The 26,101-nt window shown below is 52.0% G+C and overlaps 1 protein-coding gene across 1 annotated transcript in view; it reads left to right on the plus strand.

The window, feature by feature from the left end:
• Positions 1–26,101, plus strand: part of RBM19 (RNA binding motif protein 19) — a 141,437-nt gene that overhangs the window by 94,274 nt on the left and 21,062 nt on the right. The window contains exons 22-23 of the mRNA XM_033220479.1: positions 10,796–10,901; positions 24,713–24,833. Of these exons, the coding sequence (XP_033076370.1) occupies positions 10,796–10,901; positions 24,713–24,833 (227 nt within the window). The remainder of the gene's footprint in view (positions 1–10,795; positions 10,902–24,712; positions 24,834–26,101) is intronic.

The following is a 26,101-nucleotide window of genomic DNA, read 5'->3' on the forward strand; positions in this document are numbered from 1 at the left end:
TTTTTGTCCTTCCTCTTTTCAGACATTTCTTGTACTGAGGATGACGACACCAAGGGTGTTAAATTGGTTCTGAATGTCCACCTCTGGCTGACCACATTTTAGTAACGATTTCATTAGCCTGAATTATCCACTTTATTTTCTTGTAATGGGATTAGCTGTACTTGAGGCAGCTGAAGATGAGAGGGAGAGAAAGTAGGGGAGAGTGTCCACTGTGTTTCATTCAGGCAGAGGGGTGGAACTGACCAGAATGCAGTACCGCAGGCCAGAAATCATGCCTCCATCCTCTCCTGAGAGGAGGAGCGTGCACAGCTGTCCCAAGGGCTTGCTCCGCCCAAGGGATGGCAGAGGTACCTGGGTCTGGCTGAGAGATACCTTCTGGGGGACAATTTCTTCTGATTATGTTGTAAAGCTAGTAGGACATGTGGATAAGAGGGAGATCTGCTGCTCTGTCAGAGCTCCATGAATCACAGAATCACATCTGGCCTCTTCTGCTTAGGCCCCTTTGCCATCTTAGCTCTTTGCTGGGAACTCCTGATGTTCACTAGGAAGGGTTGGACTCACTCAGCCAGCTCCTCGCTTTGAACACCAAAACACCGTAAGGGCTTAGGAAGGGTCACCTGCTTGGCACCAATACAGATCCTTTTCACAGACAAGTGCATTACTCACAACAGCTCCCATTTCTTCAGTTCCTGACATATGCCAGGAACCAACAATATTGTGTGTTGGTTGGAGCCCATTTTATAGATGACAAAACTGAGCCTCAGAAAGGTGGTGGCAGGTGCCGGGCTGGGATCTGAACCAAAGTCTGGCCCCATAATTAGGTTCTTTTGGTGATGCTTGTTACTGTGACTTGGCCACTCGCTGTCAGAGCTAGACTTCCTCTGCAGAAGCTCCCTACTGTCTACAGTCTCTGGTAAGTTAGAAGTGTTACCTGAATGTTAGTTAAAGACCAAGGCCTTGTGCCTTAATGTGTATGCTCAGCCCTTCTGAAATGACTGCCCTCTTTTCCTCTCCCACATCATACCTCCCAGCTGTGTACTGTGGAACACCAGTGTCCTGAGAGACGCTAATAGCTTTCCTTGTTTGGGAATTTGAGAAACACTATGTCTTTTTCTTTCTCAGAGAAATCCTCCATGTACCTAACATATTAAAGGCACTGACAAGGTCTGCAGCAGAAAAGCTTGCTGAACTCTGTTTAAACAGATGTCTTCCAAACTTACCAAATCCCAGAAGACTTTACACACAGAATACCTACTAATATCTTTCAGGACAAGTTCAAGAAACACTGTTTTTAGAAAGTTATCTCTGATTTTTAAAACTCTATTTTTATGAAATTCTCTGCCCGAGGACTATTCAGGTTCAGCAGACAGTGTTCCCCCTTCAATTGCTTCTAAACTCCATGCACAGATCTACCCTGTCTACTGGGAGGCGACAGGTGAGGAGAGCATAGGCTTTGGGGTTTCATCAGGCCTTGGTGTGAGACCTGGCTCACCATCTAATCGCTTTGTACATTTTGATAAATACCTTAAGCAGCCAGAGACTCATTTTTCCTGTATGTAAAATGGGCACACAGCTGCCTCACAGGGTTACTGAGGATGCATAAGAGTAACAGATGGACTGTATTTAGCACAATGCCTGGCCTATTGTGTGCTCTCAAATAAAGGGTGTGACTACAGAAGGTGCCTGTGATGGAGCAGGAGAAAAAATACTAGAATGTCCATTTCTACTTAGGTTTTATTTCGTCCTTCTAAATTTCCTATTTGTGTATTTATTTATTGAGACAGAGTCTCACTCTCGACCAGGCTAGAGTGCAGTGGTGCAATCTCGGCTCACTGCAACCTCTGTCTCCAGGTTCAAGCAATTCTCCTGCCTCAGCCTCCCCACTAGCTGGGCTGTTTACAGGTGCGCGCCACCACACCTGGCTAATTTTTGTTTTGTGTTTTTAGTAGAAATGGGGCTTCACCATGTTGACCAGGGTAGTCTAGTACTCCTAACCCCAAGTTACTCACCCACCTCAGGCTCCCTAAGTGCTAGGATTACAGGCATGAGTCCCCATAGCTGGCCTTAAATTTCCTAATTTTTATTTAAAGATCTACATAGAGAATGAAGTAGCAGTACATGCACATACCATTTATCAGTTTTAAACTGTACATATATTGGGGATGCATGCTGAAAACTTGCTGAGAATATGCACCAACCCTGGGCTGGAGGGTTCTGAAAACCACTGGCTTAAAATCCGCGCCCCCTGGAGGCCAGAGCACATCAGGTCCACTGTTCTTTCCCAGTCCAGAGTTTGGTGCCTGCACACAGGATATGCTTGGGAAATATTTGCCTGGTGATTGCAGGATCCATAGTATCTGAATGACGAGTCCCATGAAAATTCCTATCAAGCTTCACATTGTGGTTTGAGTGCTGGAGATTGGTGAGGGATGATTCATTCATTAAGTGTAGCCACAAATGTGTTCACATCTGAGGTAGATGCTGTGCAGCAAATTGCCATGGCAAGACCCTCTCTGTCCCCAAAGAGCTTAGAATCCTGCAGAGGCTACATTATGTGAACACAACTGAGAGGGATGGTAGGCTGCAGGGGCCAAAGGAGAGGTCAGAAAGGCCCTGTTGCTTGTCCCAAGCCCTAACCCCAGGTCATAAAGAGGTAAGAGGATTCCTCATTTTGGGAAGTAGACCAGCCCTTATGATCTCTTGAAACCAAAATCAGAATGGAGCTCAAATGTAGAACGTGGTACCCAAGGCAGCCCACAGACTCCTTCTGTTGTTTTTGGCAACACAGTGTCTTGACTTTGTTACCAATATTTTAAAATCTCATTTCTTAAAAGAATCTGGATCACTAGCTTCTTTGGAAGAAGGGGAAGATCTGCTAGTCCCGGACCCAGATGTCCACCTGACTGTCTAGATTAGGGCCGAGTGGCCCCTGTCCCTTCCAGTGGGGCAGTGGGCCTCAACCCTGAGCAGGCCCACACTCACCTGGAGGGCTTGGTGCAGCCCCAGAGCTTCTGATCCAGAAAGACAAGAGGTGGGCAGAACATTGCATTTTTGACAAGCTCCCAGGTGATGTTGATGCTACCAGTCCAGGGATCAGTCCAGACTGGAAATGATTTGCCTAGGTTCACCCAGTTGGTGAGGGGCAGAGCCAGGCCAGGAGCCTACTTTTTCCAGTGCCAAATCCGCCCCCATCCAAAGCCTCCAGGAGGGTCCATGGGTTCCATCTGAAACGCAGGCCCTGACTCTGATTTAGAAATACCATTTAAGTGCTCATCCTTGGGATTTCTTATCTAGAAAACAAGAGGCTCACGCTTGCCTGGAAAGGATCCCAATGAAAGGCTATTGAGAAAAGCTAAATGCCGTCCTCCACACCTCTTTTTTTCACTTTCTTGGAAACTAGGCCATTTTTCAGCCTCCAGGAGGCAAAAATGAAAGGGAATATTGTGTTGATGGTGATAAGGTAATCTTTCTACACCTGGCTCTCACCATAATGAGCAGTAACTGGAGAAATTCAGTCTCAAAGGCACTCTCTAAGAAGAGAGAGCAAGAACAGAAGAGGAAGAAACTCCACACCTAAATTTGCCTCCATTAAATGACTTCCAAAGCCATTGCCCCTTGTCAGAGCAGGCTTGACCCTGCACTTTGTACACACTCGTCAACATAACATTCTGCGGGAGAGAAAGCATCTCAGTGCAGGGCAAAACATGCTGAGACTCCTTGTTTGTGTCTGCATCTTAGCCAGGGTTGCCTGTGGAGGAGCCAGTGTCTTCTCTTTCCCACCAAGCAGCACATGATTTGAACATCGTTATCCAGACAGTATTCCTTTGGTAAATGATCTAGCTAGCCCGCCCCCTGTTTTTTTTTCTTGCTGTGATTATTTATTGCCTGGAAGGAATAAACATGAATACTTTGGAAAGAGTGTTGATTCTTGAGGACCAAACGCTCCTTGTAATAGCATATGGTTGCACTACATAAAAGAGCATCATCCTGTGGGACGGAAAGACTGAATATGCTGCCCCCAAGTGTGACTATACCTCCACAAGAGCATATAGTTATATGAGATAATGCATGTGAAGTATGGGGACCTGGCACTTAGGGAGAGGTCAGTAGATGACGAATCCATGATTAAATGAATGGATACAATGTTTTCTGAGCGCTAGACACAGTCTCAGGTTCTATAGACACAACAGAGTATAAGACCCCTGACATCTTAGAGTCCACTTTCAGTCTCTAGCAAAATGAGAGGAGAGATAAATAAGTAAACGAGCCATTTCAGACAGTGCTCAGATGTGACAGGCGGGGGCTGGTGTGCAAAGGAGGCAATGTTAGATAGAGTGGTCACAGAAGGCCTCTTTGAGGAGGTGCCATTTCAGCTGAAAATTGAATGGCAAGAAAGAGTCAATTGTGAAAACAACTAGGCAAGCAGGGTTCCAGGTGATGCAAAACGCAAGTGCAAAGGCCCTGAGGTAAGCATACGTTTTGGTGGGTTCAGGGAATGGGGAAAGCCAGTGTGGATTCTTCATAGTAAATGAGGGGGTACAGGACATGAGATAAGATTGGAGAGGAAGAAAAGTAAGTCTGATCAGGCACAGCCTTGAGTCCCAAGTAAGGAACTCAGAAATTATTCTAATTAAGCAATTTGGAAGAGATGATGACTGGCACATAACACACAAAACTCAAGGCACTAGTGGCCATGGAAACCCACTGTGGGAATGGTGAGGACTAACAGATATTCATGAAACTTGAGACAGTATAGCCATTGAAACCCACTGTGGGAGTGCTGATGACTAGCACATACTTGTGAAACTCAGGGCACTAGTACCCATTGAAACCCACCAGATTGATTGGATTAGCCTCTGTTAAAGAGTTGGATGAGGCAGGCTTGAGACCAGCCCTCACCAAAGGCTTTAGTTTGTATACATCTCAGGAAAAGTGAGAATTTTAGATGATAGTTCTGTTCCCAAGCCTCCCTCCGCTACAGAAATTTCCCATTATAGACGAAGGGATAGGTTTGCCCCTAGCTGTGCAGTTGGTCTATCTCTCCAGCTTGCCACAACTGGGGCCCTTGGCCACGTGGGAACTCTGTAAGGGAAGGGGAATGTGAGACAGGACACGGTGCAAGACAGCTGCCATCTTACCATATTTGTTGTTCAATGGGAATGGTTCCATGGGTTCATAAGTTCACTGGTGGGGCCCTTCTTTAGGATGGGGCCAGGGGAGCAGTAAGCAAAGATCAGGCATCCTCAGCTCTAGACCTTTATCAGTTGAGATAAGTGACTTTATCCCAGAGTCTTCTTGTGCCTCTGAGGAAGAGGGGAGGGAGCTCACTGCCTGCTTCCCAGCTAAGAGGCTTCCCATGCAGTCGCCCCCAGTCAAGGTGAGGGCACCCTGAGAACAAGGTTAATGCTTGACCTGCTGGTGACTCCCTCCCTGTGCTCTGCATCATCTTTGACTGCTTGTGGATAGGTGGACCAATCGTGTGAGCTCTTAGCAAAGCATAGACCTGTGGGGCACACCGCCCGCTTTGAGCCTAGCTCAGCCTGATGCTGCCCAAGGAACCATGGGCAAGTCACTTCACCCCTTGTAGTAAGGTAAGGGCTCACCGAGACCTTGGAGAAATCATGTTCCTTCTTTGAGCCTCAGTTTTCTCCATCTAGGAAATGGTATTGACATCACTCAGCTCACATGGGCCTTATGAGTTCATGTCCAGCAGGTGCTAACATGCTGCAGGGCACGTAAGCGCTGAGGAGGTACCCAGTGAATGGACAGATGTGCGTGTATGTGCGTCATGTGTGTTAGAAAATTGGTGGGGGTGGCATATTTGAAAGGCTTTTTAATGCCAAGAGATTTAGCTATTTTTTCTTACCTCTAGGTGGAGCACAAGCAACCTGCAGTTTATTCTTATCATGAAACCACCCCTTCATCTTGTTCGGATCACACCGTTGTTCTGACTCAGGGTCTCGTGGGTGGTGGCAGACTTTTTTTTCTCAACAATGCCTTGGGCGCAGGTGGGGAGAAGTTATGCCAGCAAACTCCCCCAATGACTCAGCACTTCTGCTGGGATTTTGGTTCTTCCAGCAGATCCAAATAGTGAGGGGGACTTACGTCCTGGAAGCAGAGGGCCCTAGGCTTGACCCCTACTTGGTGCCAGCATGCAGGCTGTGGGGTTAAGCCGGACTCCCAGCCTACCCAGGCTCCAGGTACCAGCACAGCTGCAAAACTGTCCAGTTCCACATCTCTGGAGGGTTCTCGCTTCCTCTGCTCCACCCTTCCTCTCACTTCTTTCTCCCTGAGCCTGTCGCTTCAATCAGGGAGGGAGAAAGAGACCCAAGATGATTCATCCCTTTTTGGTAGCAGCTGCTGGCCAAGGCTGGGGCAAGACCAGTCAGGGGGCACACAGTTTGCATGGAGGGAGGAAATCCCCACCCACCCGCACGCTGGCCACACACACACACACACACACGTACGTATTGTGTCTGCCTTCAGGCCTGTGTGCAAACACGATTTACATCCCCCGACTTGTTTCTGAGTGCTGGGCATAATTGGCTTGCCTCACGCAACACCTCGGAGCCCCGTCCCACCTCCTCCCCGCTCTTCCCTTCTCTCCCCTTCACCCTCCCAACACTCCTCAAAAGAAATTAGAAACGTGACAACAAACTCCATTTGTGGAAAACCCACAAACCCACCACCAATCATGTGCCTGGCATGGCAGAGGGGGTGGGGCTGCAGGGTGGGGGAGTAATTGGTGAACCCAGGGTGAATGAAATAATTGGAAAAGTAAGGTGTGAGTTTGTTACCGAAGTGTGAGCGTGGTGGGGGAGGGAAGGAGGGCTGTGTTTAAAAGCCCGGTATGTCCTCTTTATTCACAGCTTCTGATACAGTAATTGCTACTTTGTGGTTTCTATTATCTGCACAGTGGGGAGTATGGTGTGCGTCTCCTTCCCCGAGCGGCAGAGTTGGTCTCAGGGAGGAGTTCCTGGGTGCTCCGTGATTTTCTTCCTCCCCAGTCCCTGGTGGCCCTGCGCGGCTTCACCCCGACAGTGGCCTAAGCTCCCAGGAGACAAAGGTTCACGCACAACTTCCTTCAAAAGCTGCTCTTAAAAACAGCTTCGTAGACCTTGCTGTCAGATAAGAACCTTAATAATGGCTGGTATTTATATATCGCTTATCTCCAAGGAGCTAAAGGTACTTCATTGATTTCTTCTCCCCCAACCTTTTTTTTTTCTTTTTAATTCTCTTTCGATAGCTCTCTGAGATCATTAGTATTGGCCTTATATGATCCCACACCGTTATACAAGCGACCAAGCCACTCACTGTCCAGCTTTGTTCTTGGGCTGAGAGAAGCAGCCCAGATGAAAAAGACCTGGATTTTGAGTTCCTGGGTCCGTGGGACATGGGCAAGTCGCTTTTCTTCTCTGGCCCTTGGTTTTCCCATCTGTAAAACAGAGGCATGGAGATGATGTATTTAAAAGACCGCATATTGCAGGCACTCATTGGTAGCAGAGATGATGGCAGCCATGATGGTGTCTTGAAGCCTCATCCATGCATTTCAGGAAGTGTCCACAGACATTGGGAAGTTCCTTCTAAGATCTAACCCTGATCTTTCAGCTCCTCCTTAAACTTCAGTTCTCTCTTGTCCTGCTCACCGTAGCCATTTCTCTGACCCTGAAGAATAATAGGATTTCTGAAGCTTCTAGTCTTCATAGGCGGCATTTCATTTGTCAAGCTGATGTCTGCCTGGAAACCCCCGACCGCAACCCGGACCTCCCCAAGGCCCTTCAGCTGCCTGGGATGGGATTCCCAGCTCCCTGATCCCTGCCCACGATTCCTGGTAGATCCAGGCTGCCCTTCTGTCCCGGCTTTCCCTGCTGAACTCTCAAATGCCACTTCTGCAGGCCACGAAAGCATGGCTCCTGCAGCCTCTCCTCAACGGCGTTTTTCTCTACCTTTTAATTATTTTTCTCGCCTTTCTCTGGACCCTTAGCTGCTTACAATGCACAGAGCATCCACAGCTTGCAATGTGCTGCAGAGAGGGAAGAATTAACCTCAACAGTCTCTTCTCTCTCTCTCTCTCTCTTTCTCTCTCTCTCTCTCTCTCTCTTTCTCTCTCTCTCACACCACCCCCCTCCCATGACCCCTTCTCCCCTTCACACACACACACACACACACACACACACACACATACACACACACACACACAGAGTCTGGCTTACCAGAAATCTGGGCAGAGGTCATTGAGACCATCAAGGGATAGGAGATTATAGCCCTTGTGGGCAGAAGTAGAGGGTTTGCACACAGTGTGGGCAGAAGGAACTGGAACTCGGTCTACCCCCACCTTGCCTGGTGGTCTTAGGGAAGTCACTGGACCCCTGGGAGTCTACACAAGGCATTCCTAGCCACCCCGCGTGGGGTCTTCCTGCTTCACCCCAGACCTGACCAAGACTCAAGAAGAAAGAGGCCCCAGCTCTTGCAAGTGGCCAGTCCCCGTCCAGATGATGCAGGGGGGTTGAGTCATTGTGCAGCAGAAAGAGAGCTCAGGCATAACGTCAGACATGCCTGGATTCACATTCTAACCCTGCTGCCTGTGAGGAAGGACCCCTGGCTCCCAGAGCTGCGGTTTCTTCATCTGTAACATGGGAATGATAAGGCTAACAGTAGTTCACATTAGTGCTATGTGTATTTCATTTCACCCTCATCACCACTCTCTGAGGGTAGGTGTAATTTACCCATGGTAATGTCTACCTTCCAGGGCTACCATTTGCTTGTTCATTCATTCCAAAATACCTTCAGGCTTCTACCCTGAGCCAGACGCTGGGCTCACTGCCACAGGTCCAGTGATGAGCAAGATAGATGGGGCCTGGACTCTTGCAGAGCTGAGCCCTAGCCCCGGCCAGGGAAGGCAGAGAAGTAAACAGGCATGCACCTCACAGACCCCTGGTCGGGGAGCACAGTGAGCGGTGACACTGTGGATGGTGGCAGTCACCCCAGCCTTGAGGGGTTGGGAAAGACATCTCGGGGCTAGTACAGTTAGGTGAGGCCAAGGCAGGGGTGGAGGAACCAGCTCACCCAGTGGCTGTCTGTGGCTGTGTTGAGAAAGCAGCCAGCCTGGTCTTCCCTGTGCCTGTCAGTTGCCTCATACCAGCTCTGAATGCTCGCAGGCTCCAGCCCCTTAGCCACCGGATGTGCCATCCCTGCGGTCCCAGTGGCCTTCTGAAGACCTGGACCCAAAGAACCATTCTTCTGAATGAGCTTACAAGAAAATTTGTCCATGCCATGCCCTCCCTGTTCAAAGCCAGCATGGCAGAGGGGCTTTGGTGGAGGGAAGAGAGACAGTGTCTGTCATGGGATGCATCCGCCTTTAGGTGGCAGCATGAAGCAGGGTTTGCAGGCTTGACTCCTCAGCTCTCCAACCTCACCTTGTCCCCCACCTGCCCAGCCTATGGTCCCCAGTCCCGGCTCCCCTCCAGCAGGGAAACCTGACCGGGCTCCACTCCCCACATTCCTGGCTCCTTCCCCTCCCTGGGAGGCTGGCCTTGTCACCAGTGCCTCTCTGCTGTTTCTCGTTGCCCACACAGAGGAGGCACCAGGAGGGGGGAGCAGAGCTGCTGGGGAGAGCTCCGAGGAGACGTGCAGATTCATTTTGAGGATTCATAATGCCGCATTTACACACCGTCCTGCCTTCAGAAATTGGGCTGGCAGATGCCTGGTCATGCTGGCAGGGCTGTGGGTTAACGCTTCGGATTTAGCTTATATCATTTCACGAGAGCTTACGGCCTTTACTGTGTTTTTTACCCGATCGGTCTTTGGCCCCAAAGCATCCTAGACCATCGTGCGTATGTGTGTGTGCCCAGGCTGCCGAAAGTGTGTGTAGATTTTCAAATAAAATAATACCTCTCTTCAGATGCCGTGCACATTAAATATTTATCGGCAGCAATTTGTATGTATATATTTGATAAATGGACATTAGGAAAAGATTAGGGGGTAGGAAGTGAGACAGGGAGGCAAGGAGGCCTGAGAAAGCCCTATCCCTTTGTCCTACAATTTCCCAAAGGTTTAACCTGGAGGAGAGGAGAGGAGGGAACTGGGGGGGATGGTCCAAGGCTGTGGTTACCAGTTTGATCCCTGTCAGGAGAAGCCAAGCCATTTTCTTCTCCAGAGCTTTGCCTGACTTTGGCTTAGAAGATATCGAAATGAAAGCTCAGAGGGCGGGGAAGCAGGGTTTAGAGAGAGTCGCTGCGTGTCATTTGAGCGCTAAAGAAACACATGTCCCACGTCCCAGGTCCTGGAGAAGGGGCCCCATCCCATTGGCTCAGCCTGGGGTCGCCGTGTGCTCAGCTCAGACAAAGAGCAGTTTGGAAAGGTCAGGCAACCCTGCTGGTCCCATATCCAGAGCCCCGACTCACACACATGGGCAGCGCCCCCTTGACCTGCCCAGGCCCCCCAACCCGAGCCTGGCTACTTGTGTACTAGGCAGGGTCCTCCCCAGTGCATAGTTACCCCACAGGGAAGTGGGGCCCCATGGGGGCAGAGAGTCTCTAGCTAGTTGCAGAGGAACTGAAAATTCTTCATTCACATCTCCAGCCTGATTGTTCCCTCCCTGCCCTGCCTGATGGCCCGGGCCTGGGAGGAGAAGGCCGCCCGTGCCCCTGAGCTGACACGTGCGAGCGTCTGCGTGCCTGCATGCACTTGTCTTTTATAACCCAAAGGGATTTACGTGTGAGAATCAGTCCTGCCTTCCCGACCTCCCTTGCAGGCCTCTAGTCTTAAACCCCTGTATCTTGCCTTTTGTTTCTAGCACCTTTGGGGAGTTGAAGACAGTCCGCCTGCCAAAGAAGATGACCGGGACAGGCACACACAGAGGCTTCGGCTTTGTGGACTTCCTCACTAAGCAGGATGCGAAGGTGAGACCATGGCTCCCTTCGCCACCTGTCCCAGCCTCCCCTTTCCAGGACCCGTTATAGGAGAGGCAGCCAGGCCTCTCACACACACAGAGTCACCTCCTCATGCAGATGTTCTTTTTTTGCCTTTGATTCTGCTTAATGTGTACAACATCCTTGGAGAAGATCCTGGGGGTTTTGTATTCGGAGGAAGGAGCAGTTTCTGTGTCCCCCTTCCCTCCCCCTGTTTCATGTATGCAGGAACCTGGGACATAAACTGGGGATGGGAAACAAATGGGTTTCCCAGGCCTCTCCAAGTCATCGGAAAATTCCTCAGTTCAGGTGGCCCCCTGGGGTAGGCAGCATGGGAAATGCCACACAGAACAGTGCGGACAGGGCAGAGCACTTGGAAAGGAGAGTAAGAGGCACCCAAGAAGCAGCCAAGGGAATGCATCTTTCCCTTCCTTTCTTCTGCTCATGGCCGGGGGTTCTGTTTTGTGCTGGTTGTCTGTGAGGGCAGCCCCAGCAGGTGCAGCTGCATGGAAGCGTGTGTACCGAAATCCCTCCAGGCTCCTTGAGAACCTTTTATTTTTGAAGCAAGGCAGCATCTCCAAATTGGTTCAGTGCAGCACAGCCAGGCTTTGCTCCTGCAGTGGGTGCTGGGCCCAGCCGCCGATGTGGGGCAGAGGCTGTGTGAACAAGGGCCCGGCTGTACCCAAAGCCACTGCCCTCATGGCACTGAGCTCCAGGTCAGAATCCAGAAGGAAGGTGGTGGCAGAGCTGTCACAGTGGGCTGCCTTCCGTGAGCTCTGCCCGCAGATGACCTGTCCCCTCTCAGCCTTGCTGTTCCTCAAGGCTAAAATAAAGTGACAGGGAGGTCTCATTAATGGCTGGGATCCCCTCCACCTCTGACGAGCTGTTCCTTAGAAGAACAGTGAACATTTCCTGGAATCACAGCCATTGGGCTTTAGCAGGCTGGCATCACAAGAGACCCAGGGTGTGGGTCAGCTGTGCAGAACCAAAGGTGGCAGCTCCGGGACACAGCTGCGGCCTTTGTGGGCCCTGGGAACACACACAGGCAGAGAAGGTGCACTGGGACCCTCAGAGAGCCTCGCTAGCCACCTTTGTCTCTGAGTCTTGAGCTCAAGTGCCTGTTTTGTTGACACATGGCCATATTTGTCCGGACATCTGCTCCTCTCTCCTCCTGGCTGGCAGCCTTTCCCTCGCCTCACGTCAGGGACAGCAGGGAACCCACCTTGCATGCAGCAGGTCACGGCCCTCACCCTCACAGTGGGACAGGCACATGGTGCCCTGCATTGGCTCAGGGCAGCAGCGGAGGGCTGCCTTTCAGAGCTCCCACCCGTGGCAGCTCAACCCACACTGGCCTTCCCTGTGCCACAGTTTTCTCATCTGTGAAACGGGAATGATGGCCGCGCCCCCCTCCCAGGGTTACAGCAGGTGATGCATGGGAGACACTGACTCGGTCCTGGCATGTGGTGGGCACTCGATACTGGTACACCATTTCCTTCTCATTGCCACCAGCCTGGTTGCCTTCAGAGCCACCCTCGGTCCATGGATTCATGCCCACATGTGATGCTCTGTGGACAGAGCAGAGTACAGGACAGCATCTTTTCTCCACTGCATTCCACTGAGCTCTGGGTGTCTGAGGGGATTGGGCAGTGATGGTATAGACGTGTTGTCATCTATCTTATATCAGAGTTCCAGTAGGAGGCTGTGCTTGGAGGAGAAATGAGGGATTCACTCTCTGCTCCTCAGAAATGTCTCTTACAAAGACCAGTGCGAGAGCTTGTCGTTACAGCACAAACTTCAAAGCCAGACTGCCTGAGTTTGAACCCCAGGGCTGCCACGAATCTCCCATGTGACCTTGGGCAAGTGACATCCTTTCTGTGTACCTCAGTTTCCCCCCCTCATAACATGGTCATAGGGTTTTCCATATTTTCATAGAGTCATCGTGAGGTTTGAATGGGGTAATGATTTAGAACAGGGCCTGGCTGCTGTGTACTGGCTGTTGGCTGTGCTGAGGAGGTGGAAGGCGGCAGTGATGACAATGGTGATGGTCTGAAATAAGAAAGGGTTTTCCCCTTCTTATTTGGCCACCCACTGGGCCTCTTTTCTCACCCATCCACTGGACCTCTTGTGATGCCAACCTTTAAAGCCCAATGGGTGCTCCTCCAGGAAACGCTCACTGCTTTTCTGAGGAACAGCTTGTCAGAGGTGGAGGGGATTCCAGCCGTTGGTGAGAGCAGAGCGCAAAGGCACTGGAGCCCCTCACTGGAAGCCCTCTTTCAGCACCCAGAGGTTTATGCCGGGTTGACACAGCCCTTGGGACATGGAGGGTCCAACCAGGGCGGGCCGTGAGCCCTTTGACATGTCACTGTTGGCTCAGTTTTGCTCGTCAGCTTTATTAGGACAGAAGGTGGACTCCCAGGTAATCGGGGCAGTGCGTGCCATTGAGGAAGTTCACCTAGCACCCAGGGAGCCCGTGCTTGCCACCCCCGGGCCCGGCTGCGGATGTTCATTCTGAAGCCCAGCACAGCCCTCTAGTGATTTATGGAGGTGGCAGCTCCTCCGCCTCCATCCCTTGCCTGCCTTTACTCCCGGCTCCAGGAGGAGAAAGGGCAGCCGAGGACAGCACAGGCTCAACTCACAGCCTCTCAAGGATTGGCCCTTCTCCCTGTCAGGCGGCTATTTCTGGCCCCTCCATCCCTGTAGCAACTCTTCCCTCTCCCACACTGGGGCTTGTGCCACGGAACGCGGTGGTCTTCCAGGAAGGAGGAGCCCATCACAAGCATATCTTTCCTGCAAGGATCCCTTTGCTCTTTTTGTTTCCCGGGGAAGCTGCCATTGCTTTCTCCCTCCCTGGCTCCAGGTCTTTCTGGAGAACTTTATTGTCTTCTGAGTGGAACATTTAGCACTCTCCACTGCCCCACAGAATCGTGCACACTGCATATTAGTGAATAGGATTCTGAATATTGTAAATATCTAGTTAGCTCGAGGGTGGGCGTGAGTTTGAAGAGGGAGAGCAGTACTGCCAGATACATGGAGTCAAAAGCACTGGTGATCTTTTTTATCTCAGCAGAAGGAATTCAGTGAGAACCCAGGGCTGGTAGAGGAGCCTCCATGATTCCAGCCTCTCTGGGCCAGCTCCCATGCATCCTCCCCCTGTCAAAGCTCTTAGGGAAGGAGACTTCCTTCAGAAACCCTTCCCAGGGTTCAGTTCAACCCTGACCCACTCGGATCCCCCGCCAAGGGCACAGATCCCATTTCCTGTTGTGGCACCCTCAATGAAGATAAATAGTCGCCCCCTGCGTTGGCATCGGCCGCCTCTTGAGCCAGGAGGTCTACCCCAAGCAATCCTCAGATGGGAGGAAAGAAGGGAGGGATAAGTTGAAAAGAGGGGGCAGCTCAGCTCATTGTAGAAGCTGAGGCTGGAAAAGGAATGGAGAAATGAATGGTTTCTGGGAGGGGCCAGTGCTGCGGCTTGAACCCCGGTATCTAGACTCCCAGAACAGTGCTCTTTCCCCATCATCCATCAGTCCATTTGCCTGCTGGCAGAGGATAGAAGAATTAAGGCATCCCCTCAACACCACAGTCTTTGCTGTGGCCCTGAGCACATGCCGTCTCCACTGTCCCTGAACTGAGGGGTTCTGAGTTGTCTGACCTTTCTCCATGAGACCCACGTCCCACTGTGCATATCCTCGAGGGCTCTGTGATATCCATCAAGCCTCTTCTGGGTTAAGCACACATACCCCCAAACTGGAAAGAGAATCCTAGCAAGAGACTCCTCGAAGGCTGTTGTGGCAGAGCTCAGAGTAACCAGGCAACTGATGATAATAGCAAGAGGCTCCCACGAACGTGCCGGCTTTGTATGTGACATTCACCGCACTCGCACTGCCCCACCCCAAGCTGCGGCAGCCTCAGCATCAGGCGGGAGATTTGCATCCAGTCTCCCTCCCCAGTCTTGCTGAGCATTTGCTTAGCTCCAGCACTGAAGCCACCGTGGAGCCCTATGAATTGATGGGAAGCCCAGACCCTGGTCTGTTACTGAGCTGCTCCGGTGAACCTGGGGTGGGTCCTGACCATCTGCCCTCGTCACGGGCCCTGGTGACCAGAGGAAGCAGGATCGATGAGCTGGCATATTCTCCCAACCTGGGACATTCTATCACCCCCTGATGTCCCAGGCAGTAAATGTCAGTCCCTCTGAAAGTGCTGGTGTTATCTAAACCTCCAGGTGTGATGATCTGGCATTTCTCAAGAGCCTTCCCAATGTGTGGAGGGAAGCAGGGGACAGAGGTTGATGGAGGAAGGAGAATGGGGGTGGTATAGGAAGTCAGTGGTCTCCCGGGGGGCCTGGGTCTACACCGTGTACACGGCTGTCAGTTGTGTTATCAGTGCCACGCAACCAGGGGACCACACAACCTGGAAGTTTCTAAAAGGGCAATATCTTTGAGTTGATAAAAACTGTCAACTTCTGGAAGCCTGTCTTTGGCAGAGACAGTGCAGGACATTTGCATATATAAGTTTTAATCCTCACGGGACTCTAGGAGATAAGTGATAGGAAGCCATTTGATGGCTGGGGAAACCAAGGCTCAAAGGGACAAAGCTGCTTGCTCAAGATCATATAGCGGTACTTGGCAGAGCTGGGAAAAATCTAATTCCAAAGCCTGTATCCAGGGATTCCTCCTCCCTTCATTCACTGATTTGCTTAAATTCTGTGTGTCTCCACACCAGGCTCTGGGTACCGCCTCTGCTCCCTACCATGCCCACCATCTCTCACCCAGCCCTGACACATCACCAAGGAGAAGGACTCTCGAATTAGAGGGACACTTTGGAGGAAGGCCAAGAGATTGTCCCTTAGAACGTCTCTTGGGAACAAGTCCAGAATGAAATCAACTCCTCCCAGCCCCCAGAGGAGGAGTGGGCATTTGGTGAGCTGTCCCCACTAGCGCACACTGCCATGCTGCCCTCCAACCCTGCCAATCCTCAGGAGTAGCCTCACTGAGGAGGCAGCAGCCTTTCACCTGGGCAGCTGTACTGCGGACTCCCTGCCAGGTGCACTCATCCCTATTGGCTGAGTGGCCACCAATAGCCATTGGGATTCCAGTTAGAAGCCGCCACTTCCTCTCTCTTTACCCAGACCAGGCTGGTCCTGGAGGAAGAAAGGAAGGGCACCACGGAAGGGGAAGACCGCAAAGAATAGACTTGCAGCCCAGAAGCCAGAATATTAATTTTTTCCCATGCAATGTGCCTTTAATTTTTCCCTTCCCCAGGCCTGCCGTGCCTTTGTACTTTTGCAGTTGCAGCTGTTTTTATTTGCCGCCGCTGCTGTTGTTTTAAAAGGTCTATTTTCACATGGAATGTTATCCAATTAGCAGAGCAATGTGTTGGCTTAAATAAACACTTGGGGGGAGCCGGCTGTAGGGAGACGCGATGGTGGTTGGCGTTGGCAGGCAGAGCTGTTCGCACTGTGGTAAACAACCACAGCTTTCATTGTAGGGTCGCACCAGTTAATGTCTCCTTCCTCATTTCTCACTTTTCCACTCTGCCAAGGGTGGGAGCAGAGGAAGGGATGTGGATATGTGGCCCAGGCCCTCCCCAGCCTGGGGGAGGCCAGTGTTTTAGGAGAGGCTCCCACTGGGCCTCTCGAGGAATATTCTGTGAACCTACTGTCTTCACCTGGCAGATTCCACTAAAACAGGACCTGTAGTGAAAGGGAGCAATGATGAGCAAGCCGGACAAAGCTCATTAAGGCAGGGATAGCATTCCTCCTCACCGGGTGCCCAGCGCGCCCAGCACAGTGCTGAGCCGTGTTGTGTGCACAGTAAACAATCGCTATTAGATTGCCAGTGGCGTGCATTCAACACGTTTGCTTAAACTGAGTGCAGAGAAGGAGGAGCATGCTGCATGGTGGTTAGTGTGGCCTGTGACATCAAGCGGCCTCTTTGCAGCTGTGCGAACTTGGACAAGGGACTTCAGATCCCTCTAGCCCAAGTGACTCGTCCCCACACAGGCAATAATAAGGCTCCCCTTGAGGCGTTTGTGAAGACGAAGCAGAATGTTGCATGCAAAGCATTTAACACAGGCTGTGGCACGTGACACCAAAGAAGTGAGGGTGGCTGAGTGTTCCTCTGGGACCCTGGGGATCAGAGGTGCTGCAGCCTGAAACCTAGGTGTCCATTGTCCTGTGTGTCCCAAAGTGTTAACCGGAAGCAAATTCAGAAATTGGAGTTTTGTCTCCACTTCTCTGTTCAGGTGTGCATGTGACGTGTGTGTGCTCATGACTCTGTTGTAATTGTGGGCTTTTTGCCAAGTTTTCTTCAGCAGAGCCCAGGAGAAATGGAAAGTGTGTTTGGATCCCGAGCTTACATTTCAAGGCAGGCTCGGCCAGCACACATATGTATGGGCTGAGACCTGGGATCAGGACAGGCTGCCCTCCTCAGACTGGCAGGTGAGCAGCCCTTGTAGCCAAGATGCAGTGCCAGGACGGATCCCTCTGCTAATTGTGTCCCTGGAGCTTCTGTGTGGATTGAGGCCTGCACAGTCCTACAGAGATGAGAGTGAGAAGGACTCAGGTTCAGACGTCCTCATTTCATATTTATCAGGCAGGCAGTACTAGTCATCAAGAAAAGGTAAAACTCCCAGCCAAGTTGACAGCCTTCCTCTCTTTTAACAGCTTTAAAATAATTTTTTTTTTTTTTTTTAGACAGTCTCGCTCTGTCACCCAGGCTGAAGTGCAGTGGCACGTTCTCTGCTCGCTGCAACCTCCACCTCCTAGGTTCAAGGGATTCTCCTGCCTCAGCCTCCCAAGTAGCTAGGATCTCAGGCGTGCACCCCCATGCCTGGCTAATTTTTGTATTTTTAGTAGAGACAGGGTTTCTCCATGTTGGCCAGGCTAGTCTCGAACTCCTGGCCTCAAATGATTCCCCCCGCCTCGGCAAAGTGCTGGGATCACAGGCATGAGGCACCGCACCTGGCCTAAAATAATTTAAATTTAAAAAAAAAAAAAAAACCTTACCACAAATGGCACCAGCAACAGGTACCAGGAATTAGGCCCCTCCCATTATGCCAGGCGTTGGGCTAAAGGAAGAGTTGCTGTCTTATTTATGCTTCCCAGCAGTTCTGAGACACTGAAGCACCCCCATTTTACAATTGAAAAAGTAAAAACTTAGAGAAGTTTATTGAAAGTGGCAGGCCCAGGGCTGTGCCTGAGGGAGAGCTCAGAGCCTCAGCTGCGCATGCTGCCCATGGCCTTGTGGCTTGGTGCCCTTGGGTCCCTGGCATTGGCCCTCTCTCCCTAGTGGCTCTCTTTCCTCTCTCAGGGATGCTATAAATTGGCAGAGGTCCAAAGTGTGTCCCATCTGTGTCGCCTCGTCTCTTGTTTACCTCACAATCAGCTCCCCAGAGACTTAGAGTCGAATCGCACTGAGCTGAGCGGGCTAAGGAGTGAATGAGTGAGAGAGAGAGGTACCTCTTTGTCTGAAGAGTTCAGACAGCATCACCTGGAAGCGGACCCTGGATGTCTCTCCTCGGAGTTCACCCTCAGCTCTGTGGTGTCATTTCTGGGAAGGGACTGGGATGGGAATCACCCAAGAGTGTGCAGGGAGCTTGACTTACTCTGGGCAAACTCCTGCCTAGCAGACAGCTACCCCTGTGAGGAGAGAAGCAGCTAGTGATAGATAGAGAAAGGATCTATCTCTCTCTCAGGGTGATGGCATTAAAACACCCCAGGGAGGCAGACCCTCCTCCCAGAAGTGCCTTTGACCACCTCTGCAGAGAGCCCCCAACAGTGCCAGCCGCTTATTCTGGGTGTTGGGGGCACAACGGGTTTGGGAAGGGTTGGTGTTATCCCTGTTTGGACAGATTTAGCATCTGCTGAGGGATGCAGCCCTCTGGCTTTGCCAGAGACAGCTCCCTGAGGAGAAGAAGGGGCCAGGAGAATGCCTTGGTCTTCTAAAGACAGGAATACTGTCCTCAGCTCTGCCCAGAAGCCGTGGCCCTGGGCAGTTCTTCGCAGCCCCTTGGGATGGGAGTCCTGCCAAGGGCATGCAATGCCTTTTGTTGCTGTAAGAGGAGGTCTGTCTCCAGGGAAGCTGCAGAAAGGTCAGGCCCAGCGCTGCACTGGCAGCTTTCCAATGCCTTCCCAGTTCTTGAAAGAGGCCGCCAGGCCGGGCCACAGTCTAGCCTGCGGCTGTCAACCCCACACCACCTTAGCAGATTGCCTTCTAAGGGAATTCAGAAAAGGCGGCAGGAGGCCAGGCCTCTTGATGCCTGGAGTCCATGGCTTGAGTCAGAGGAGCTCAAAGAGCTATGGTTTCAGGACAGCAGAGCCAGAGAGCTGGATCATGAGGGCAGCCCTAGAGTCTGGCTAGACCTGCTCAGAGCTTTCCTGGGTGGGCCTCAAATTCTGAGTAGGGCCAAGGCATGCGAGACACCCAGGGATCTGGCAGGAAACAGAACCTACCCCCGCCCCCAGGTGGTGTGAATGAAGAGGTGTTGATGGAGGTGTAGGTAGGGAGAAGGGACTCCCCAGGGATGGCAAAGCCCCCAGAACTGTCATCTCACTTAGGCCAAGAGGAGGGTTGGAAGGAAAGGCAGGGCTAGAGCTGCCGAGAAGAGACCTTGAGCAGGAGCTACAGCCCTGCGGGGAGGGGGAGGGACGCAGCACCAACCTCTCTCCTCCCTATTCCCCTCTTCCCTCTTCCCCTCTTCCCTCCAGTCTCCCAGCAGTGCTGCCCATTTGCTTCACCTCAGTAGATACCAGAGGCCGAGGAAGCCCTGGTCACACTGTGCAGAGTCGACTCCCAAAGTGTAGAGGATAGGGGAGAGGGGGCCAGGAATAACCAGTCCTGGCCATCAGTGATGGCAGGAAGTACTCCCAAGAATGGAAGTGGCTTCTCTTCTGTGACGTTCGTTTTGCTGCACGCCTGCATCCTCGGGGTTCTGTGCTGGATCTTCAGGCCTCTCCAGCAAACCAGCTGGGGGTCTGACATGCGATCTCTCAAGCCCTAGTGGTGCAGGTTACTGTTCCTGTCCTGCAAGGCCCCGAGCCAGGCATGTTGGGAGCAGAACCATACCCAAGATCATTTGTGTATCGTTTCAAAAGACCAAATGTCCCACTCATCTGGATGGTTCGGGACTACCTGCTCTCTCAGAATGGGACACACTCTTATCGCCGCTGCGTTTGTAGTCTATAAAATGCAGGGGTTTGAAGGGAACTGTGGCAGGACATCTAAGCCAGCCCTCCGTCCCCAGCTAGGACCAGCCTAACCATCTACCCCAGTCTGGAGATGGTTCTCAAGACCCCCAAGTGAAGGAGATGCCACAGTGTGCTTTGTGAACATTGACTGAGTGGCCTCTGCCCCAGCACCAGGCTGAGGATCTTAAGCATGGAGCGCCTTCCCTCCAGGGTTCAAGGTCGAGTCAGGAAGACTGGCACACAGAAGGCATTATGGGCCAGGGAGCAGGTTCTGGAAACGGAGGCTGGGTGTCCAGGGCACAGGGAGGGTGCCTGGCTGTTGCCTGTGCAGGAGGGGCAGAACCCTCCCTGGGCCGTCTGTGTAAGAGGCCCAGAGACACATGTAGAGGCCAAAAGGAAGAAGGAGAAGGAAGTTGACCTGCATACAAGCCTTGGCCAGTGCCTCAGTTTCCCAGTCACTGAAATGGGAGAATAATACCTGTTCTCAGGAGTGGGCTGAGGTGATATGCTTGGAGTTCTGTGGAGCTGGGAGATAGGATCATCCATGCTAAAAAGACCTTTGATGCCACAAAAGGAAAATCAGGCAGACTTGGAGAGGAGCGAAGGTCTAGTAACTCCTCAGTCTCCTGAAATGAACAAGCCCGGGGGCTGTTTTGGCAGAGGAGCACCATGCCTGCAGTTGAGGTTTAGAAAAACGCTTCGAGAAGGTGGAGGTCAAGTTTTAATGGGATCACGTGTAGGCGGAGACCAGGGAGGGAGCTGCTAGTGAACCTCTCTGGCTTGCATTTTTCCCTCTGTGATGGCTGGAACCTTCCAAGCTCCTCACAGTCTTTCCTGTGCCAACCTGAAAGCCCCTTGAGGCCCGGGCCTGCATCTTCCTCCTCCTCCACACCTGCCTTGCCTCCTAGAATGTGTCAAATACAACAAGCTCTTGTTACGCCCTTTTAATGAAACACAATTACTCTGGATTATCCGAGGCCAATTTTAGCCTCAAATCACTATCCTCACACCGCCTGCGACAGTTTGAGGCCACCATATTCCAGCCACCCAGGCAGTGGGAACTCGGGAACGCAACCTGATTTCATATTAACCTGCAGGGACTAGAACTCAGCAGGGTAATTCTGCTATTTTTGGAGAACCACGTATTGTGCTCTAACTTCAAATACAAAAGAGCTTTTGTGTCTTACCTTCCCTTGTCCCCGCTCTTTAGCCTGATAATGAAAAGTGGAAGCATACATCATCATCACAGCAGCCAATCTTAAGTGACACATGTTATGTGCCAGGCAGTGTTCTAAGTGTCAGACTTAACAGTTCTCTGAATTCTCACTACTCTTTGCTGCTGCCCTCCTTTTACATATGAGGAAGCTTGGGCTCAGAGAGAGAGGTTCAGCAGCTTGCCTGAGATCACACAGCTCGTAAGCAGTGGAGCACAGATTTGAACCAAGGCAGGCCAGCAGCAGAGCCCACCCTCTCTAACTGCCATGCCACCTCCCCTCTTACCGTGAAGAGCTCTTCCAGAGAGAGGCCAGTAACGTGTCAGAGGAGTGCAGAGGGAAGAGAAGAGGATTTGTGAGAGGTGATGTCGCAAAGAAGCCAGGAGAGGGAATTTTTGGTGACTCCTGCAATGAATGGAGATCTCCAGGGCTTTCTATGGTACAGGAATGGAGAACTGGCTTCTAAGGGAGAGAAAGAAACATTGAAATCTAACAGTGGGAATCAGAGAGGCTGGGATTGGGGCCTCTCACCCGGACCTACCTCCTGAGATCTTATTCCATTCTTGAGAGTTCCAGCCTAGCATTCACCAGATGCATCCCCTTGGCCACCCCCACCCCACCGTGTCCCTGGGACCACAGCTCCTCAGGGACCCTGGCACGAGGATGGAACATCCGCTATGCCAGACTCCCCACCAATTCCTCTCCCCCGCCTTAAAACCCCAGCTCCCCCAGTCAAGCCGTTTCTCTGCCTCGCCAGCTGAGAACGCGTGTGTTTTAAAGCTCTGAATGGGCCATTTCGGCTCGGAGTCCAGATGCATTTTTATATCCACATGGAAAAAAATGCAGAGGCTCTGCTGGCAGTCAGAAAGAGTTTTTTAAATTAAAGTTAAAAAAAAAAAAAGGAAAGAAAAAGTTTTCTGCACCTGGTCCTTCTCAGAACAGCACAGAGGAGAACAAAGCGTTTCTTTAATTTGGCCACATGTCTGGTTTTAAAAAGATGCATGTTCTAGTCACCTCCCTTTTGTCTTTTCGGATTCATTTGTTTATTGAATGTATATTATGTGCTGCCCTCTGTGCACGTTTTGTGTAAGTCCCATAGCCAGCCCCAACATGGATGAGGAAACTGAGGCTCAAGATGTGGCAGGTGATTACCCAAGGGCACTGCGTCCTTTCCCTAGTGCTACTGTAACAAAACACCACAGACTGGATGGCTTCAAACCACAGAAATGGGCCGGGTACAGTGGCTCAGGCCTGTAATCCCAGGACTTTGGGAAGCTGAGGCAGGAGGATCACTAGAGTTCAGGAGTTCAAGACCAGCCTGGGCAATGTAAGGAGACCCCATCTCTACAAAAAGTGAAAAATTTAGTGAGGCATTACAGCATGTGTCTGTGGTCCCAGCTACTCGGTAGGCCAAAGTGGGAGAATCGCCTGAGCCCAGGAATTCGAGGATGCGGTGAGCCGTGATCATGCCACTGCACTCCAGCCTGAGTGACAGAGTGAGACCTTGCCTCAAAAAGCATTTTAAAAATCCAGAAATGTGTCTCACGATTCTAGAGGCTGGAAGTCCAAAATCAAGTGCTGGCAGGATTGGTTCCTTCCGAGGGAAATCCTGTTTGGTGCCTCTCCCCTGGCTGCTGGGGACAGCTGGCATCCTTGGTTTGTAGACTCATCACCCAGTATCTGCCTCCATCTCCCCACGGCATTCGCCCTGTGTTTCTGTCTTCACATGGCCATCCAATGACACTAGTCATTGGCTCAGGGCCTTTCATTTTCCAGTATGACCTCGTCTCGACTGATTACATCTGCAACTACCTGTTTCCAAATAAGGTCAGATTCTGAAGTACAAGGGGTTAGGACTCAACATGACCCCTCTTGCCGGACATGGTCCAACCGTAAGAGCTACATTGTAGATAAGGAGCACGGTTGGATGGGTTCCCATCCAGACCCTTCCAGTGATATAATTCCTCATGGCGTAAAGAAACAAGAGCAGCAAACCCCTCCTCTGCTTGTACCAGCTGGTGCTCTCTGCAACCCAGAAGCAAAGCAGAAGGCCTTCTTAGCCACTGTTGCTCTCCACTGCCAATGCTTGAGCACCTGGAGCCTACTGCTTTTTACACCAATGCCTGCCCGAAGGCTCTCTGCCGAGAGAAAACGGCTGCAGATGTGATGTCTACGGTAACAAAACAACAGCAACGAGAAGTAACATCTCTTGAGTAATTATGGTGTGCCCATACTGTTCTAGACACTGTGTTGACTCGTTTTTGTCCCTAGAACCCCTGAGATTGGCATATATGAACATACTTGTTTTATAGGTAAGGAAACAGAGTCAAGGCAGATTTCTTTAACTTGCCCAAGACCTTCAAGTTAGGACCTGCAGGGTCTGTCCTTCCTGAGCAGGGTGACCTCAGACTGTGCCATGTGAGTGTTTGGGGATGAGCCCATCAACTCAGGGTGCTCCTGTGCAGTGCCATTGAACTTGAGACCTAGCGATGTTTAAGACGGTACTGATCACTACCACATGATTCCATTCCTATGAAATGTCCAGAATATGCAAATCCATAGAGACAGAAAGCAGACTGGTGGTTACTAAGGGCTGGGGGACTGCTAGCTAAGGGGTGTGGGGTTTCCTTTGGGGGTGATGAAAACGTTCTAAAATTGATTTGGTGACATTTCGCACAGCTCTGTGATTATACTAAAACCCATTGAATTGTCTTCAGACAAGCGGTGTATACAGTATGTGGATTCTATCTCAGTATAGCTGCTGAAAAGCAGGAAGAGGAACCGGGCAGCATGTGGGAGTCGGGAAGAGCAAAGAGTGAGCGGGAACAGCCTGTGCCAGGACCCAGGCTGCTGAGCTGGGTGTGGGAGCTGGGAGTGCAGGGCTTGGGGAACCAGTGAGGAGGCAAAGGGCACTGGCAGCAGAGGCGGAAAGGGCCCTCCGAACAGTGTGGGGGACAGAGTCACCAGGGCAGCGAAGGAGAGCGGCACCCAGTGACACCCAGAGGCCTGCACGCTTGTCATCTGGCGGCCAGCCAGGGCTCGGCTTTCTCAAGTGGCCGCCATGCAGACAGCCGGGTGGGAGGCGAGCCCACTAATGGGGTCGCCCTCCACAGATCGGATGACACGCAGCAAATAGACGGCTGCCTCGGCCCAGGCACCAATTACAGCCCAGACGGCGGATATATTGACTGCTCAGGCACTTGCAGCTTTCTCCCTGGGAACGCAACCCACTAATTAAATAGATGCACCCAACTGCTCCCCAAACCCTCGCTGGAGATCAGATGTCACGGGGCCAGAACCTGGGCTTTGGCATCTGAGACGCGGGCAGGCAGCTGGCGGGCAGAGTGGAGTGTCTGCCGCGCTGATCCAGCTGATGTGCAGTTTCGTGTCTTGTTCCTCTGCAGAGAGCCTTCAATGCCCTGTGTCACAGCACCCACTTGTACGGCCGGAGGCTGGTGCTGGAGTGGGCCGACTCCGAGGTGACCCTGCAGGCCCTAAGGCGGAAGACGGCCGCGCACTTTCACGGTAGGAGCGGGACGGTTTTTTGAGCTGATTCATGGGGAACACAAGAGGTGGGGAATCTGAGAGAACTGCCCTTACCCAGCAGGCTATGGGCACAAGGGCTGCCAAGCACCTCCTGCTGGGTATCCTCCCACAGCCCCTCCAGACCTGCTCTCCACCTTTCTTGGGCACTCCCTGCTGGGTGGCTGGCCTGTGTGAAAGCATCTGGGTTCTGTGCCCTTTTGGGTTGCAGTCAGGTTGGGTCACTGGGCACCTTGGTAGGAAGAGACAGAGGTCCGAGTGTTTATCCGCTCCCTGCCTGCCAGGTTGCCAGACCACAGCTCGCAGCTGCTGGCCCTGTCCTCACAGTGCTCTGTGTTCAGATTCCAGTGTTCACGGGGCAGGGATGCTCACGGCCTTCCTGGTGGCCAGCCCTGGGGACCACACTCTTGCTGATCACTTGCCTCCATGACCCCGGTGGAGGATCATCCACTCCCTGCTGGAGGGCTGATGCCCACAGGTCTCACTCCCCCCTTACCCACCTTGGTGGTGTCATGTGGCCTCAGTGACTATTCAGGTGGTGGCCAGAAAATACTGAGCGCCTGCTGTGCCCTCATGTACCCATGTGACAGTAACCAAGCAGGGTCCTAGGCTCAGGTGGAAAAGGCTGGGACACATTCCTCATCAGAATGTGGGCTAGACAGACCTCACTGCAGAGGTGACATCTGTACCCAAGAAAGGGCTGCCTAAGCAGGAGGCCAGGGGCAGGGAGACCCCAAGGTTGGAGCAAGCTCGATGTGTGTGAGAAACAGGGAGGCCGGCATGGCTGGAGCTGAGGGGAGGAGAGAGGGAGCAGATGAGGTTGGCAGGGCCTCGTCTTCTCCAAGAGGTTGTGTTGAGTCAGGTGAGGAGAGGTTGAGACAGCCTCAAGAATCACTCCACCCTAGGCACATGGAAGGTATGGCAGGTGCCCTTTGCTGTCCGGTACACACCCTCCAAACTTGGGATATCAAGGGGTACCTGACCTTGATCCCCATCTCCACACCTCCGCCTCCCATCGCAGAAGTGCTTCCACTGTGGCCTGGGCCCGGCAGCAAAACGGCGGTTGCCTAACCCTAACCCTAACCCTAATCCGTTTGGATCCCGCTTACTTGGCGGTGGGTCACCCAGCTGGGGAGCTTCTCTGCCTTTTGCATGCCCAGAAAAGCCAGGCTCGGTCATGGGGAACAGTCCTGTCTGTAGTGCTACCTGTGGTGCTCTGAGGTCTTCCTGGCACACTGCCGCATTCCTCC

The sequence above is a fragment of the Trachypithecus francoisi genome, unplaced genomic scaffold (assembly GCF_009764315.1).
Source record: "Trachypithecus francoisi isolate TF-2019V2 unplaced genomic scaffold, Tfra_2.0 Lachesis_group11, whole genome shotgun sequence".
NCBI classification, from domain to species: domain Eukaryota; kingdom Metazoa; phylum Chordata; class Mammalia; order Primates; family Cercopithecidae; genus Trachypithecus; species Trachypithecus francoisi.